Source organism: Panicum hallii, chromosome 2, assembly GCF_002211085.1.
Source record: "Panicum hallii strain FIL2 chromosome 2, PHallii_v3.1, whole genome shotgun sequence".
In the NCBI taxonomy this organism is placed as follows: domain Eukaryota; kingdom Viridiplantae; phylum Streptophyta; class Magnoliopsida; order Poales; family Poaceae; genus Panicum; species Panicum hallii.
The window spans coordinates 57,338,411-57,356,419 of record NC_038043.1 but is presented as its reverse complement, the minus strand read 5'-3'; the positions used below and the strand labels follow the sequence as shown (position 1 = coordinate 57,356,419).

The 18,009-nt window shown below is 47.8% G+C and overlaps 4 protein-coding genes and 1 non-coding gene across 6 annotated transcripts; 3 read left to right on the top strand and 2 right to left on the bottom strand.

The window, feature by feature from the left end:
* The first annotated feature begins 205 nt into the window (after nucleotides 1-205).
* On the top strand, nucleotides 206-2,337 carry LOC112881650 (transcription factor MYB2-like). Its single transcript, XM_025946440.1, has 2 exons — nucleotides 206-804; nucleotides 941-2,337. The coding sequence occupies exons 1-2, from the start codon at nucleotides 642-644 to the stop codon at nucleotides 1,684-1,686; spliced, it is 909 nt and encodes a 302-aa protein (XP_025802225.1). The 5' UTR covers nucleotides 206-641; the 3' UTR covers nucleotides 1,687-2,337.
* Nucleotides 2,338-4,125: 1,788 nt separating this feature from the next.
* LOC112882825 (importin subunit alpha-1b-like) lies at nucleotides 4,126-8,425 on the bottom strand. Of its 2 annotated transcripts, none has more exons than XM_025947974.1 (10): nucleotides 8,050-8,423; nucleotides 7,424-7,520; nucleotides 7,256-7,347; nucleotides 7,050-7,175; nucleotides 6,785-6,967; nucleotides 6,519-6,682; nucleotides 6,332-6,410; nucleotides 5,119-5,247; nucleotides 4,834-4,961; nucleotides 4,126-4,737 (listed from the first exon to the last, which is right to left on the bottom strand). In XM_025947974.1, exons 1-10 carry the CDS (start codon nucleotides 8,344-8,346, stop codon nucleotides 4,335-4,337), a joined length of 1,698 nt encoding a protein of 565 aa, XP_025803759.1. In that variant the 5' UTR covers nucleotides 8,347-8,423; the 3' UTR covers nucleotides 4,126-4,334. The 2 variants fall into 2 exon arrangements, with proteins under 2 accessions (XP_025803759.1, XP_025803760.1); XM_025947975.1 differs by having other exon boundaries at nucleotides 4,505-4,737; nucleotides 4,824-4,961; nucleotides 8,050-8,425.
* Nucleotides 8,426-8,964: 539 nt separating this feature from the next.
* TRNAG-UCC lies at nucleotides 8,965-9,036 on the top strand. Its single transcript has one exon. It is a non-coding gene; the product is annotated as a tRNA-Gly (tRNA).
* A 1,656-nt stretch (nucleotides 9,037-10,692) lies between these two features.
* Nucleotides 10,693-15,449, top strand: LOC112882826 (nuclear poly(A) polymerase 3-like). Its single transcript, XM_025947976.1, has 10 exons — nucleotides 10,693-11,127; nucleotides 11,219-11,296; nucleotides 11,392-11,490; nucleotides 12,112-12,174; nucleotides 12,262-12,423; nucleotides 13,008-13,121; nucleotides 13,434-13,496; nucleotides 13,607-13,903; nucleotides 14,442-14,606; nucleotides 14,739-15,449. Exons 1-10 carry the CDS (start codon nucleotides 10,882-10,884, stop codon nucleotides 15,078-15,080), a joined length of 1,629 nt encoding a protein of 542 aa, XP_025803761.1. The 5' UTR covers nucleotides 10,693-10,881; the 3' UTR covers nucleotides 15,081-15,449.
* A 266-nt stretch (nucleotides 15,450-15,715) lies between these two features.
* On the bottom strand, nucleotides 15,716-17,998 carry LOC112881366 (subtilisin-like protease SBT4.13). Its single transcript, XM_025946024.1, has one exon. The coding sequence runs from the start codon at nucleotides 17,996-17,998 to the stop codon at nucleotides 15,716-15,718; it is 2,283 nt and encodes a 760-aa protein (XP_025801809.1).
* Nucleotides 17,999-18,009: the final 11 nt, after the last annotated feature.

The following is an 18,009-nucleotide window of genomic DNA, read 5'->3' as shown; positions in this document are numbered from 1 at the left end:
ATGAGAATACAGTAGGAAATTAAACCCCATTTTTATTATAGTGCATAGGTTCATTGTAAGTTTGGGATCATTGTTAACACCCTGATGCTCAAAAAGTAATCAGCACCATCTGACAGCAAGGTATTTGTACAGGCATGGCTGGCAGTAATAGGAGAGCACATACTGGTTTCTTCAGAATTTCAGATACAGAGATGTTTAGCAGCAGCCAGGCAGGCAGGAGATGAGAGGTGAGTCAAAGCACCCGTCAAAGTTGACGTGTTCGCGAGGATTAGCATCGCTAATTAATCTCGCCTGTGCTTTTGGCTTTTGGAATCAGTTCAATGATCAACAGCGATATGATGGCATAAACAATTTCTCCACAGTTGCGGCGTGCTCCCTCACATGCTGCTGCTTCTTCAGTTCTTCCTCTCTCCAAGTCCACGGCACAAGCCAACCCAACCAAACCCATCACCTCTCTCTATAAAAGCCTCTCCCGCCCTTTTCACCACAATCCTCCAAACTCCTCCTCTTCCATACTCGATTCTCGGCTACCTAGTCGCTTACCCAGGAGCTCATAGCTACTAGCTCGCAGGAAGCTTGAAGCTGCCACTTCGCCGTCCTGCTTGCTGCCAGATTATTGGCGAGCTAGTCGATTGGTGAAGATGGCGGCGCGTGATCAGCGAGAGATGAGCAGCGACGAGGAGTCGTCGGTGGCGCCGGGGGACCTCCGCCGCGGGCCGTGGACGGTGGAGGAGGACCTGCTGCTCGTCAACTACATCGCCGCGCACGGCGAGGGACGCTGGAACGCGCTGGCACGATGCGCAGGTATGCATCTACCGCTAGCCATGATCGATCAGTCGCAAGCACAGGCTTCATCAATCTTACTGTATTACCGATCGATCAACTCTTTGTCTGACCAGATATTAATTGAATTGACTCCTTATGATCGATTATATTGCAGGGCTTCGTCGGACGGGCAAGAGCTGCCGCCTGCGGTGGCTCAACTACCTCCGGCCGGACCTCCGGCGCGGCAACATCACGGCGCAGGAGCAGCTGCTCATCCTGGATCTGCACTCGCGCTGGGGCAACCGCTGGTCTAAGATCGCGCAGCACCTGCCCGGCCGCACCGACAACGAGATCAAGAACTACTGGCGCACGCGGGTGCAGAAGCACGCCAGGCAGCTCAACTGCGACGTCAACAGCCAGCAGTTCAAGGATCTCATGAGATACCTCTGGATGCCGCGCCTCCTCGAGCGCATCAGCTCCGGGGACGACGGCCGCGGCGTCGCCACGCCGCAGCTCCCGGCGTGGCCCGTCGACGACGTGGAGCTGTCCTGCACCACCGCCGCGTCGTCGTCCTCCGTGTCGACGGACGGCACGCAGCAGCAGCTCGTGTCGCCGCCGGCGCCACCGGCGACCTCCGCCTTTGGCGAGAGCGCGCCCAGCGGCAACGACGGATCCTATTCCTACAGCAACAACAGCAACACTGCTGCCATGTGGGGCACGTTGTGCCAGCCACCACAAACAGACTACCACTTATTAGTGGCGGGCGCCGAGGCTGCTTGCAGCTGGTCCGACGAGTCGCTGCTGGCCCCGGGTCTCTCCGGCGTCTACGGCGACATGGGGATGGGGTTGCCGGAGCTGGGCGACACCATGTGGGGCGCCGGTGCCGACGACCTGTGGTACACGCAGATAATGGGGTTGTGAAATATAAAGCAAGTCCGCCGCTTGGATCGGATTTGATTTGACCCCTGCTATCTAGTAGGCCGGCCGGTGCAGACGATGGCGAACGTCCACCGTGCGGGACGGGCACCGAGACCTTGAAATTAGTTAAGATCACAGGCAGGGAACGTACTCAGGACGGGCTAGAGGAAGGAGAAGGTTATTATTGGGGGGCTTGGGTTTGAAGATTAAAAAAATCATCTTCATATTCCACTTTGCCCGCCAATAATTTGTTCCCCAGTTCTTGCCCATCATCGCATCTCTGTGTCTCTTATACTACTCCACACCTGTGCTTTCTACTCTTAGTATGTATGTATATGTATATGTATGTATGTATGTATGTATGTATGTATATATATATATATGGAGTAGCAGTAGCGCACTAGCTAGCTAGCTTACCAATTACCATGAGGTTAACTATCTACACTACTAGTAGCTTGGTTGTTGTTTTCTACTTTTTATTAGTTACTACTGTACTGCTTTCCTCCATTAATTCTTTGTGGGTAAATACGGAGTGGTTGGTTATTGGTTTGTAACTTGGCGTCGTGCCTGGTGATCCTGGAAGACGATGGAAATAAAAAAGTTGAAGTGCCCCGGCCCCGCACTGCATGGGGCGTTGCTGGTTAGCACTAGCAATCTGAATCTGCTGAGTGCTGGAAATAAGCTTTGTTTGTTTGTCCTGAAAATGGTGATGATGGGCTGATGGCGACTGACGCACAAACTAAATATGTTTATTTATTACGACCAGTTGGTTCTGCAGTCTGCTGCACACCATGATGAAGAACGATTAGCATCATCAGACTCTGCGTACAATCATATATATTTTTCAAGGATATATGTGCTACTACTTATGTACCAAGTGGAAATAAACACAGCATATATATATATATACACGTATTTTGTGAGGAATAATAATCGATCTGATCGCATAATAAGCAGCAGTAGTAAGATACTAGGAAGATGCATGATTGCTGTTCGCTCGTACATGGCATGGGAAAAGGGAGGAGCAAAGAATGAAAAAGGAGAAGCCTTGCCTTTTTCTCTGTCAGGCCAGGCGGGTCTCGAGATGAGGGAGGGAGGGAATCTGGCTTATCAATTCTCATGGTATTCTCTTCCCCGCGGCGTCGTGTTCGTGCTCCTCGGTTCGCCACTGCTGCTATTGCTGCTGGCGCTGCTCCTGCGATGGCGACGGGCCCGGCCATCCACCGGTCGATCAGGCAGGCAGGGGTCACCTGAGGAAAGGGCAAGCGAGCGCAGCGCAGGCAGCGATGAACTGATTCCCTCTCCCTCGTTGGGTTTCGTGGGCGGGCCGACATGCGATGCAAACGAGATGAACAGAGAAGAAGAGTGGTGGCGCCCGGCCGCAACTGTCAATTCCCCGGCCTGCCAATCATTGCATTTGCATCCTCCATCATGTAGCTAGGGGATGGATAGGAAGAAACGAGTCCAAAGTTTCGTGCAGCTGCAGTTTGTGTGATGGCGAAGCGCATTAGCCGACTACGTACCTACACGTCTATCTAATCTAATCATCATCTGCCTTTCTCCACATTAATATCTGCTACCACCATACATGCCACAGGTGTCAGTCTTGCTGATTTAATTTTCCATACATCTAGCTGCAGATTCATCATGTGAATGGACCCAAATAAATCAAAGTGGGAATGAAGAGACCTTAGCTATCTAGTTACGATCAGAACAGAAGTAGTCAGTCTGCTTGTTTGTTGCTCGATCGGCGCGGCGGCAACAGCGACCGGCGCACAGAGACACAGGTCAGGTCGCCACCACCACGCCCACGCACATGACTGACGATGCATGACGGTGACTTGTGAACGCGCCGCGTGCGCTGCGCACACCTATCCCGATCCCGTCACCTTTTCTTTTCTGCCTTCGTTCCCACTGATGGCTGGATGCACAAGGCTGGCACGTACGGGCTTCACACTGGCGACTGGAGTGCTCTGAATTCTGATCGTCCTCTGACGATCCTAGCTAATCATCTGCTTGCGCTTGAAACATCAGTCGAGTTCTGGGTCGTCCATTAGCTAGGAAACTTGCTTTTGCTAATCAATATATTTCTTCTACACTACCAGTGCATTGTTTTCTTCTCTTGAGGGAGGCTAGCAGTGCTTCTGCACGTCATGCATGCATTCTCATCCTTTCATTTCAGACCCCAGCAGTAGTAACTGCATCTATCCCTGCTGCTATATCCATCACCAACGATTATCTCCGCTACATCTTTTGTAAAGAGAGAAGCGCATTGCATTGGCAAAGTCAAGCAAAAGCGGCCCTGGACGAGTTGAAAAGCGCAGAAAAAGGAAAAAGAGTTGCAAGCTAGCAACCTGTGCACCTCTCACTTGCGATCACGTACGCATGCTTTATTTGCTTTCTGAATGTGTACTATGTATATATGTCTGTGTGCTTGCTAGCTTAGTCCTGAATGATCAGTTCCTGATCGGTGGCTGCTTAAGTTGGTTGCAAATTGCAATACACCACCCAGATACAGGCAGGAACGTAATGAGGAAATTCCGCACATCACTACCGGACCTTCACACATTTCTCTCCACATCAACCTGTCCACAGCAATAAGAAAAGGATTCTGGATCTATCTGCGCCGATACAATAAAATGTGTCTGCCATCATTCAGCGTCATCTGCGCCGGAAGCCGGTTCTGGTGGCTGTGCGGCGTCTTCAGGTTTAGTTTCCACGGTATCTGCTGAGTCATTTGAACCTGGGACATCCGGATCATCTTCATGGGGCATCCCGCTTACTTCCTCCTCCCAGTAACTCTGTAACAGCTTCATGGCCAACTTGTAGATTCTGTCGCTGTTGACGTCCTGCAGATCCTCCAGTTTATCTAAACCCCCGCACTCTAGAATGAACTGTGCATACGGGTTTGTCCCAGATTCCTCGCCCTTCTTCCCCGCCTCGCCTGCCTGGAGTATATTCTCAAGACCTTCCAGACACGTATATACTAGGTCGTGATCTTTGCAGGAGAGGACGCTGCAGAGGGGCTCTAGGCATCCCCGGCTCACCAAATACCTGCACCCAGATGGTAAGCATACATTGCAAAGGATCAGGTGTAATGTCGTGAACCAAAGTACTGAATATACATTATGAACACAGGCCAGAACATACTGAATTTGTTCACTTGAAGCACTGGACGCAGCATTTGATAAAGCCCAAGCAGCTTCCTCTTTTATATCTGACTCTGATGTCTTTAGGAGGACAACAAGAGGACTAATAATGCTTGCGTCAATTACTGCCTGTTGGAAGGATTACGAGCCAAAAGATAACAATGAGATCAGGTACAGGATTTAGTTGACATGGGACAACATTGATGATGCTACATAGTATGTACATCCCTTTGATGGGACGAAGAGCATTTGTATAGGAAATGCAAAAGGATTCAGATTACAATACCTGAATCTGTTCCTTGTTGCCAGTGGTGATATTAGAAACAATTAAACAAGCTTGTTTCTTGATGTTCTTTGGGTAATTTCGCGCGAGCATTTGGGCTAAGCAATTGAGAATGCCATTTTCTATTAGGACCTGCATAACATTGTTGCATTTGTGTTCAGTATGACTTGCAGAGGTTAGGGCAAATCAAAGCAGAATATAGAACTAATTGCCTATGTATTAGACGAAGTATAAGAACTTTCTGATAGGCATGCAAACTTTTATCTCCCCCTTTAACAGCTATACTCCAGATACACAAATATTTTACAGTCAAGGCGTGTGGAGCCCCTCAGAGAGTTCATCAGACTAAGGATAACACACAAAGGAATAATAAGGTAAACCTGAGAAGTACAAAAGCAGTTACACTATTGAAAAATAGTCTGAAGAGGATAAAGCTGGCATAGTAACGGGTGTGATAAAAACTGATGAGCTTTATTGGCGGCATCAAATGAGGCCTATAACCTAATGTTATGGTAGTGGGACCAGCGCGGCACAGAAGAGTACGGCCATACTTTCGCTTGGTTATTGCGGATTTGATTAGTTGGTCTGTTAGTTTAGTCTTGGCTGCTATAAATACCTAGCCGCATCATCAGTTGTTAATCAAGCAAGAAGAACCCTAAAAGCAGTCAGAGCCTACAGAGAGGGAGGGTGACTAGCCAGTTCTTCTTGCTATCCCTAGTCCTACCATATCACATTAGTAGTGCAATAATAGCTGCAGTTGTAGCTATGAAATGTGAATGCAGAACATACAAGCTTTGGGTCATAAAAGACCAAAGCATTATCACTGCAGCCAGCAATTCCACAATGAACTTTTTTTATCATTGCATTCCTGGTTTTCGTAGTTGTCCTTGGATAGGAGCAGCACATGAAAATCAGCTATTAAAATGCCCGAACTAAAAAACAGGCTTTAGATCCCCTAATAATATCACTACTATTGATGCCTTACAACAACAACAACTTAGCCTTTTGTCCCAAGCAAGTTGGGGTAGGCTACATATATTATTTTCTTTTTTCTCTTTCTTTTCCATTTTTGTTGGTGGCTCGTGTTGGGTTACAGCTCTAGCCTACCCAACTTGCTCGGGAGTTGGGACTAAAAGTCTTTGTTACAGATCACCAGGAATTTGTATTTGTGAAGTAAAGGGCATGACACACAACAACGAAATAGCTATAAAGCTACCTGAACTTGAGCATCATCTCCAGCAGAAATTCTTGCGAGTGCCATAATGACAGGAAGAAGAACACTAGCTGATGCATGCCTAAAATCAGGAGAAAAGAAAGAGACCAGTTATTAATTATAAGGAATATCAGGTAATAACTTTACAAAACGTACAAATTTCACAATGAGAATGAATCTGGCAACTTACATCAAGAGATTTACAAGTTGAGGGCAGACCCCAGCATCTAATACATCTTGAATGGCATCATCTACACCACCACATATATAGTATACAGTCCAGCATGCATCTGCCAGTATCTTCTCATCAGCAGAATGAATCAGCTGGCTGACAATTTCCAGTATTGGTTTCACCTGCGATAAGCCAAAACATATGTCAGTAAACCCCTACCCTTTCTTCAAAAAAAAAATAACAAGGAAAAGTTCAGAAGATAAACAGCAGTAACAAAACCCTACTTGCACTTCGGCTGGCAATTTTCCAAAACAAATATTTGACAGGGCCCACATAGCAGTTCTCAGAACTGGAATTTTCATGTCATCTCTAAATTGAGAAAGTAATGGCGTAACAACACCATGATCAAAAAGAATGTCTCTGCAGCTAGGCAAGTCTGCAGCTATATTTCCAAGACACCATATAGCCTGTTTCACATGTCAAAGCCAAGAATATCAGACCAAACCGTTACACACAAATAATGGTCGAGTAAAAGTAAAACTGCTTCACCTGATGCCTGATGTTTGCATTTGGTGACCTTAAGAGTTCCACCAACCTTGGAACAGCACCACATTCTGCAACCAGCAGTGTATAATCAGATGCAGCTATGTTGGTAAGCACCCAGGCCGCCTCCATCTGCAAAAGGTACACGAGGTAAACCACAGAAGAAAACAAAGAAAAGTGAAAAATGAGGAGACAAAAACCAAGGAACATACTTGGAGCTGAGGAAGCCCATGTCTTGAAAGAAACTCAGCAAATCTGGGAAGGACATCCGCTCTAATGATTCTTATCACAGTTGAATTCTTCTCTACAGACATAGCTAAGATCAGATATATATAACAAAAAAGAAAGGAGTTGCATCTAGCATTAAACATGTCAAGTACCATCTGAAAGAAGTTTCCTGAACTGGACTGTGGCTTCCAGCTGACTGGTGGTGTCATCTGAACATACTTTGTCCACCAATTCTGACAGGCCTTCAAGCTAACTGGATACAAAAGACAGACTAACGAAATTTGAAAAGAAACACAAGAAGTTCTAGAAAAAAGCATTATGTTTTTCTCACACCTCCAAATACCAAAACACCATACTCCTCACATGCTATTCACCAATTCCGAAGTCATATAAGAAACATGGAAGTAGTACATAATTTCAAAAAGCAGTAAAATATAACTTTTTTTCTGCATCTGTCTACTAAGTGTTAACCTACTGACATGGTAGTGTAAACAAGGTTTTGCCATCTAATTATTTTCAGAATTTCTTTTGCCCATGAATCATGGGCTTCAAGAAATTATGAATGTTTCAGCTTCAAAGTATATTCACCATCTGAGTTTGAATTTGCTGGTTTCGAAACCTCGTGGAGGTATGACATGACTTACTAGTTGCACAAGAGAACGAGAATTGTATTGGCATCACTCAGGTCAACACGAGCTTTCGCTTTATGTAACTTGTTCTGAAGTTATTAAAAGTGCGAGAACACTCGAAATAAGTAGAAGGAACCCTAGGCACGAACCTCTGACTCGGCGGCATTCCGGGGAGCCGCTGGGTCCGGCGGCAAGGAGGAACCGGGCGGCGGACGAGCGTTGGATGCGGGTGGGGCTTCTTCGTCGGATGTAGGAGCGGTATCGGAGGCGTGAACGGCGGGAGCGGTTTCGTCGCGGCGGCGCTTGAAGAGGCCGGCGTCGCGATCGAGGCGGCGGAGTGCGAGGAGGCCGTCCTCGCGGCGGCGGCGCGAGCGGCTGAAGTCAACACGCGGCTTGTAGGCCCCGCGGCGCGCCTCGTCGGACGGCCGGCGCGGGGCGCGCGGCATGCCGGTCGCCGGAGCCCGGAGAGAGAGGGGTGAGCTCTGTTCCGGTTCAGGAGCAGAGAGCAGCCGCGGTTGCAAATTCGGGAGCGGACGGAGGGCAGTTTGGTCACAACTTCAAGTTTTTTTTTCTTTTTGGACATGCACAACTTCACAAGTTGGTTGGTTTAAGGCCGGTCTCAATTGGATTTCATCAAGATTTCTGTGCGCATTAAAAATATATTACATCGGCATTTTGCTAATATAGTAAGATAATTAAGAGGATAGATGCGAAAATATTTATATCATCACCATAAAACCTTTCTAACACAGTTACCAAACTTTTAGTTCTTGCACCGAGACTGACCCAACCATTCTAGCTACGAGCACTTAAACTAAATGTAGGGGCTGTATACTGCCGACCACTTTGCCGTTGCTAATCAACGGGCCTAGAGTGCTTGAACACTTTTCCCTTTTTTACAGAAATATTAGCAATTTGTGGCTTGCAACCGGAAGAATCACCACATCCATCTTTTCATGACACCAGGTCGAGTTATAATCCACTTCATTGCTGGATGGCTATTCCAGTAACCATCAGATTTTGCTTTAGCTCCGATATAAAACGAAGAAAAAAAATTCCAACAAGCGTTTGTAGTCCAACGGTTAGGATAATTGCCTTCCAAGCAATAGACCCGGGTTCGACTCCCGGCAAACGCAATTTTTGTTTTTATTTTCTTTTTTTACAAAAATACGACTGCTAGGATGCTCTTCGTAATCGTTTTTTAACAATGTTGATCTGCTAAGATGTCTTCTGTCCTATTTGGAATCGTGTGGCTGGATTTGATCGGATTGATTTGTGTGTGATCAACTTTGGTGAAGCCTGTCTAGAATCTTGGTTCTTGAACAGCCGCCATAACTCCCGAAACAGACAACCGGAGCAGAGAATGAAAAGAGATACAGTATTTCCCTCGCGTCTCGCGTTTCCAACCACGCTGTTGAAATCTCGTGTTTTCTATATTATTTGTTCGGGGCAAGTGAAAAATAAAATGCGATGATCGGTGAGATTATTTTAACTTCCCGCGTATAATAATTAAAACGAACGTGGGAACAAACAGGATCTAAAGTGGATTTGGGAATGTGGATTCTATTGCAACATCTGAAAAATATATGACTGTTTGGATGGTGTATGATTTCTAATTTTGGAATGGAGAGGAGAAAGTTCGTTTGAAATTTATACATTTTTATGGACATAGCTAACCGTAAGAAAGGCAAATAGAATCAGCAAATACTACCTTCTATATATAAAATCACTCCAGTCAATACAACAACAGCGAGCAATTTTCCTTTTAGAACCAGACCCGCCGCCGCCGCTCCTAATCCGATCATTTATGTACATTTCTACTCCAATAATACTACCAATTCAACTTAATGGTTATACAATGAAGCAACTTTTTGGGACCTCACAAGCAAAGTTAAAGAAGAGCATGTACAAAGGTACTTTTCACCAATCTAAACATTTAGACAATGACACAAAGCAAGTCTTCAAACCTCATTCTCTAGCACAAAAAATATGGACTGGCACCATCATCGGATTGTGTGAGCCTGCTATGGCACCAAAATAAAGAATTGAATCAAAGAGGGCATATAATCAGAATATGAGATGCTAAAGTAAGAATAATTTTTTGCTTGAAGTTGTTCAGCAGACCAAAATAGTAAAATTCACCATAATATGAAAAGATTACTAGAACCAGAACACAAAAGTGTTAAACCCCAGTGGATAAATTGCTTGTTGATGTAACATAAGTTGCCTAATTTAGTAGCACGTTTTTGCCTAATGAATAATAAAAGAACTGCTACTATTCCTATTACTGGATCTAAAATAAAAGGAATTGGGCATCCTATTACAAATGCATTTTAAATTGCCTACACAATCTTACTCCTACGCCTGTAGCTACCTCATCAGGTTAGCGGTGCCCACAGCTATATCATCTCGTCCTAATCTACAACTTGCTTCTATGCATGGTATTTCAATACAAAAATAGAATCTACCCAGATTAGTAGGTAGAGGATAAAGAAAATAAAGAAGATACACTAATAGAATATGGATTCTGTCGCCACATCTGAAAAATATATGATCTGTCTGATTTTGACTGTTGGACTATGATTTCTAATTTTGGAATCGAGAGGAGAAAGTTCGTAGAAATTTATATATTTCCTCTTTTATAATAGTCGTGGTAAACTTAGATGATTGGACAGCAACATTCATTCCTGTGGGTACATGCAACTTTATGGAAGGCCGTCTCCAAGTCCGCATCCCCGCCGCCGCACTGCCGAAGCCGGCAGCCGGCAGGCCCAGGAAAGAGAGCATCGAGCACGGACACGGGCCAGCCACCCACACGCAGCGGCCGACGTATATAACTGCCGCCTCGCTAGCTCTCGTCGCCTCCCCTCCCTCATCGGTCCTCGCTGCTCTCGGTTTTCCGCAAGAAAAGGGCCCGCCGGAGATACCTCTGCCTTCCTCCGCGCCCGCCGCGGCCATCGCCGGCGACGAGCGCGCTCGCCATGCCGTACATGGCAGCCGTGGGACCCGCCACCTGGTGGCCTTCCTCGGCACTGGCGCCTGCGGGGCTCCTCGCCGCGACCTCCCCATCCAGCAATCCCGAGCCCCAAACCCTACCGTTCTTGCTACCGCCGCCGCCAGCGGGGTACCCGCTCCTTCCTCCCCGGGGCACGATCGTCCTCCAGCTCCACCCCCACCCCGGCTTCCTCGCCGAGGTGGATCGCCGCCGCAGCTGTTCCCTCTTGCAGGTGAGACCCGGAGGTTCAATCTTGGTTGGTTGCGCTCACAATTCCGGCCGGCTTCTTTCGAGTAATATGTGTGCTTTCTACCGTGATGCAGCTCTTGAAGGATGAGGGGGCCGCCCCGTCGCCAGAGGATGAAAAGAGGAGGGAGCAGGTCATCCGAGAGCTCAAGAAGGTAATGGGGCTCGGGATGTTTGGTCAAAGAAAGAATCTTGCGAATTTGGTGCCCTGCCTGGATTCTGACATGCTCTGTTTCCGCGCTTCTCTCAGATAGTGATGCATTGGGCGAAGGTGGTGGCGCGTGAGCAGAGTGTGCCCCAGAGGCTAGCCACGGCTACGGTCTTAACATACGGTTCTTACTCATTAGGGGTAAGCGACAGATACGCAACTTTGGACTTCTGATTTTTATGAATTGTTGCGCGTCTTATGCTTCTAGTTCACGTTGTTGACATACATACGGTTCTTACACATGGGGTGGGTGTGGGAGAGAGAGAGGAGATTTTGGAGCTTTGGTGTGTCTGAATGTCACGCGGTTTATGCTTCAAATGTTTTGGCTGTTAAGCGGGCCTACTTTATAATTGAAGTGCATCCCTTGGTCACTACTTGTATAAAATGATCGTAGATGATCTGAACTCTTTTCCAAACAGCTTTACTGTGGCCACTGCATTGTACAAGTTACTGCTTAGCATATTTCTATTTTACCTTCTATTTCGACATAGTTTCTGCTTATAATGCATATTAAGTCCATGAACCGGAATAAATGAAAAGCACAAACAGTTTCAATCCCCCCACATTGTTCTTTTCCTTTTGAACGAATATACATTGCCCTTTTCTAGACTTGTGTCGCAATGTTTATAGAGGAAATGAGTTGCCATCATTGGTCTTCAAGCTTAGGACCTACGGATGGTAATTGTTACCTGCTTATATAAAGTAGAATCTGAGATGACACATCTCCACTGGGTTTGCTAATCCTTCTTACTCCTTTTCAAGGCTCATGGACCTGAATCTGACGTTGATGCACTTTGTGTCGGGCCTTGTATTGCAACACTGCAGGTGGGTATTGTTCTTTCTGTTTCATATCTTTATTCTGACTTGATATTATTCGGAATGCCAACACAATAACTTCTGTGTATTTTGTAGTACCATTTCTTTGTTGTTTTGAGACAAATTCTTGAGGGCAGGCCAGAAGTATCAGGAGTGCAAACTATTGAGAGTGCTAAGGTTCCGTTGATGCGATTTAGATTCTCTGGTGTTGCAATTGATTTCACATATGCTCAGCTTCCTGTTATTGATGCATCAAAGGCAAGTAGATTCCGCTGACGACATAACTTGTTGCATTTTCTTTTTGGTAACGCTTATACTATCATCCCATGTTATCTGTGTTTTCTAGTTCTCTTGGGGTATGATGTTGTGTGGTATTGAACATAGAAATATTGTTACATACCTTCTAAAGGACATAGAATGTGCTCAACCTAATGACTAAACTTTTATGTTTGTTAGCAATGTTGAATGGATTAACCTTTTAACTTTATGATTTCACTGTTACTGCACCTTGCCCTGATTGTTGATACAACTTTGTTTCTTATACATAAGAGGTATATCAGTTAACCACCATATGAACTTCATAGTATCCCCATCTGAATGTTCCAGTTACCGTAGTAGGTCGTAACCATTTGCAGTACTTCTGCATTTCTACTGGATTCTACACCCATGTGATTTACTTGATATTCTACATAAAAAAACTATGGTCTCTCCAACTGTTTCATGTTATAGTGTGCTTATACAGACTTAGAATCATATGTAAGTATCATGATGCCTCTTCTAGTTTGACATGTTCTCTAGCCAATACACAGTCCAAGTCTTAATGACTTTACTTGCTCCTGCAGGCTATAAATATGTTTAGCCCTCGGTTACTACAGAAAATTGATAAACGGAGCTGGAGGAGTCTATCTGGAGTTCGCGTTAATGAGAAAATTGTTCAGCTAGTACCAAATTCTGAGGTTAAAAACTAATCCAATTAATTTACTTGCATTGCTTTTTATCTGGTTCATTGAATCTATTGCGGGGTCAACATCCAGTTAGTCATGTTCTTGTGATATCCAGCCCATGACAGTTCTACAATTTGCTAATTCATTTTTCTTGGACTGATATTGTTGCCCTTCTAAGACCTGCCATTTTATTTCATTTGTTGTCTTGAATTGATCGATGACCATGACGACTTGCTCATTATGTATATCTGGCAGATGCTTTAAATTTTTTTTTCTCTCAAATTTTGTTCTTTTTTACCATACTTTCCCAAAAATGCAATGCAGAAGTTTCAAGTTCTGTTGCGATGTGTCAAACTATGGGCTAGGAAGAGAGGACTTCATTGTCATGTATGTGGTTTAATTTTCAATGCCAACTGTTCAGTTCTAGTGCAGCTATGTGAACACCATATCATCATTTGGTCTAACAATGGGATTCTTACTTGTGCCATGACATTCAGCATCTTGGCTTCTTTGCCGGGATTCATTTAGCGATCCTTGCGGCTTACATCTGTCAGAGATATCCAAATGCCAGTGTCAATGGTTTGTTCACAGTGTTCTTTCAGACTTTCGCTCACTGGCCTTGGCAAGTTCCAGTAAGTCTGCATGATGAGCCAACTGATTGCCTGCACCCAGAGGGGCGTCTGATGCCCATAGTGATGCCTTGTACCCCGCCAGAGTTTTGTGTGTCAAATGTGACGAAAAGCACCTTCAAGAAAATAAGAGAGGAACTTACACGTGGTTATGCTTTGACCAAGGTGAGTGAAATCTACATAACTTTTCGTTTTTTCCTTGATGTTCATGAACAAATCCTTGAAGTATCATCAATGATGCTTCTTATGGCTCTTAGTATTTCCTAAGTCAAGAGAAGTCCATTTTTTACCAGTTCGTTGGAGTCTGAATTCCAAACTGGAGGCATTTTTATTATTTGTTCCCATCCAGATCTAAATTAGAATATCTGTTTTAGTCTGGATGTTTACTAAAGATCACAGGGAATTGTTGCTTCTCAGTGTCGGCTTAAACCATTTTTTGTAGTCCATTCAAATTTAGTCACGTGATCATTTTCATGGACGTAAGATTACATTTTTAATTTTGTGAAATTTATTGTGGCCAGGGTATCCAATATCCTGCTTTAACGGTTGCAACTCGCATTAAAATATTTTCTATTGTGGTGCCGTGATGTCTTTTTCCTTTTCATGATTGGCACCCTTGTGCATTGTTGTGCACTAATGTTCACTGCTTGAATACTTGGGTGTTAATATGTGATCTTTTAATAAGTCTTTATCTTTATTTCAGGATCCATTGAGGCATGATTTTGAGTGGACTTGGCTTTTTGAATCCTTCCCATATGCTGAGAAACATCAACAATTTCTTCGCATTGCTTTACGTGCGCCAACATTTGCAGAGCTGCGTGACTGGGCTGGATGGGTGAAATCTCGCTTCCGTTTCCTTATTCTGAAGGTACTATTGGTGCAACTTTTTTGTTGTTTCTTCACGCTCTTGCTGCACAAATCGTACGGTTCTTTATTAATTTTTAGGAATCTTGAACAAAAAAAACATACAAACTCAGTCAAGTCTGCTTTGGTTCTGCAGTTGGAAAGGGCTGGAATTGGGTGTGACCCGTGCCCCTCAGAGGAGGTTGATCATACAGTCAAGGAGCCAAACATGGTCTTCTACTGGGGCCTCATCCCTGAAAAAATCATTCATGTGGACACTAGCTCTCTGAAAGAAGATTTCATGAAAGATGTCACCAATGATGTTTACGGCAAGGTGAAATGCACGCGTTCGGATGTGACAATATCTGTGGTTGGTCTGTCACAGCTGCCAAAGAGTATGTGCACCCATTCTGTTCACTGGCAATACTTGCAGCATTGCATGCTGGGCTACCAGTCCACGAGTGAAGACCAGAGTGCAGGTTGGCTAGGACTTGGTTAGGTCATCTAATCTGGGAGGGGCATGTTCCTGTCTTTCACGGCAATTGTGTACAGAATTGGTGAGGTGTTTTCTGCCCCTAGCGCAGGGATTCAGGATCCTGGGCTGCATGAGTGCTTGTGTGCTCATGAAAATCGGACCACTGACCAGTAGAAGAACAAAGAGTAGATAATATTAGCGGCATGTATAGAAAAAACATAGGTTTGTTGCGCTCGTCGGCAAAAGTGTAAAATTCTTCTGTGTTCTTAAATCGTAACTGCTGCTGGACCCTGATTCATTCTAATTTTGTAATGGCCAAATGTATATATAACTGGTTCTCTTGACTCGGTGGATGTAAAAAATTTTGAGTAGCATGTGTGGTTACTGTTGTTAGCTGTGAGCAGAATACTCCTTGACTTTTGACTTTGAGCATCCGTTTGTAACTGTAACTTGCTTGATTGTCTTGGTGCCTAGAGTTCGGATCTACGGCAGTAAATGTGCGCTTAGCTGGATTTCCTATCATGTAATTATACGCCTATTTTACTGTACTAGATGATGGTAGTTTAATGACAGTATCAAATAGTCCAATGCGATGGGATTCATTTATTGTGCAATATTTTCTTAAGCTGAACTAGACTGCTACAAAATCTACGCGTCGATCACCGTTCAGGACGACGTCCGGCGGCGGCGATGATCGGGCTTCTGACGACATGCTGCCCTGACACCCAGCTCAGGCTGCCTTCTAACACGCCGCCGCCTTGGCCGCTCACCGTCACGCTGAACGTCTTCTCCTCGCCGGCCTTGGTGAACACCAGCTTCCCGGGCGAAACGCGCACCGTCAGGGACTTGGGCGCCTCTACCTTCACCGTGTACGTCGACGCCGCCGGCCCCACGTTCGTCACCGTCCGCGTCACCGTGAACGGCGCCGGCTGCAGCGGCACCTTGATCGTCGGGTAGTTCAGCTCCGCCTCCGGCGTCTTGGGAAGCTTCCCGCAGCTCAGGCTCGAGTCGCGCGCGATCACCGCCAGCGCGGCCTCGCCCAGGAGCGCGCAGATGTAGCTGGCGTAGTCGGCGGCGCCGAGGTCGTACACCAGACCGGGGTCGGTGGCCCTGGCGGGGTTGACATGACCGGCGCCGGTCGCGTACGCGTTCGCATTCCTGTGCTGCTCGTCCAAGATCGGGCCGCCGTTCCTGTCGACGGCGTCGGAGGTCGTCATGATGGCCGACTTGATGGCCGCCGCCGACCAGTCGGGGTGCACGCTCTTGATGAGCGCGACGACGCCGCTGATGTGCGGCGTGGACATCGACGTGCCGGACAGGACGTCGAAAGGTCCGGCTCCGAGAAGGGTCTTCGGCGGGTACGCGGCGAGGATGTTGAGCCCCGGAGCCAGGACGTCTGGCTTGAGCACGCCCGGAGTGATGGTGCTTGGACCACGCGACGAGAACGAGGCCACGGTAGGAGATGGGCGGACGCCTAGCACCGTCCTGTGGTTGAACCTGACCGCGGTCGCGGAGTTCGACGGCGACGACGCCGCGTACTTGGTGACTTTGGCTCCGTCGGCTGCCGTCAACTGGACCACGTCGGAGCCGTAGTCGTAGAGAACGGTGGTGTACCCGTCAGCCTTGGTGTTGATCAGCACAACGCCGGCGGCGCCGGCGCTCTTAATGTCACGGAGGATGGACTTCTCCGACGTGTTGTAGGGTAGAAGGTTGTCGACGGCCTCGCAGATCACGATCTTGCCGGCGACGACTTTGCGTTCCTCGCCACGGTAGATGCAGTTGCGCCGCTCCTCGGAGTAGAGGACGGGAAACGGAGGCTTCGTGCTCGAGTTCGTCGCCTGGTTAATCGCCTCGCCGGCGACGCTGACGCCCTTGTCGAGCTGAACCTCCGCGAGGAGGCTCCGGTCCACCGAGCTTGCAGCGACGGTGATCAACCACGGAGCGTCGTTGACGACGGACGCTGGCTTGGGGCCGTTATTGCCGGCCGCGCACACCACGGTGATGCCCTTGGCCACCGCGCTGAACGCGCCGATGGCGATGGGATCGTGATCGAATGGGAACGTCGCGTTGCCACCGAGGGGCAGGGAGATCAAGTCCACCCCATCCTTGATCGCCGCGTCCATCCCGGCCAGCACGGCCGAGTCGGAGCACCCCTTGCCAGTGCACACCTTGTACATGGCGACGTGCGCGCCGGGGGCGACCCCGGCCGCGGTGCCGGCGGCCATGCCGTCTCTCGAGGCGCCGGCGATGAAGTTCCCCGCGGCCGTGGACGAGGTGTGCGTCCCGTGCCCGAAGTCGTCCCTAGCGTCGTCCCCGACAAGGGACTTGACGCCGATGAGCTTGCTGTTGCATCGGGACGCGGAGCCTGCGCACGTGCCCTTCCACTTCGGCGGCGGCGGCGCGAGGCCGTGGTCAGCGAAGGAAGGGTGCGCCCCGTAGATGCCGACGTCGAGGAGGCCGACGATGGCGCCCTTCCCGTACCCGGCGCCGTCTCTCCAGAACCCGGGGCCCTGCCTGAGCCCAAGAAACTCCGGCGTGTGCGTGGTCGTGAGCTGGAGCGTGCGGTCCGGGAACGCGCGCACGAACCCAGGTTTCCTGGCGACCGCGTCGAGCTCGGCGTCGGTGAGCCTTGCCGCGAAGCCGGTGAACGCCTCGGTGTAGGAATGCACGAGCCGCGGCTCGCCGGATTCGGTGAGGGAGGTGGGCAGGAAGGACTCGTGCCACAGCCGGTGGGTGAATTCGTCAGCAGCTGCTCCGGCGCCCGACGACGGTGGCCGGACGAGCACAATGTGCGTACGATAGGCCGAAGCATTCCCCTGATCGTCCTGCTCCTGCAGGTGGAGGTTTCCTCCCGGGTTGACATAGCACGTCGCGGGCGCAGGGGAGAGGCCGGCGACGGCGGCGATGAGGAATGGCAGCAAGGCATGCGCAAAGGATGCCATTGGGTTTGTGT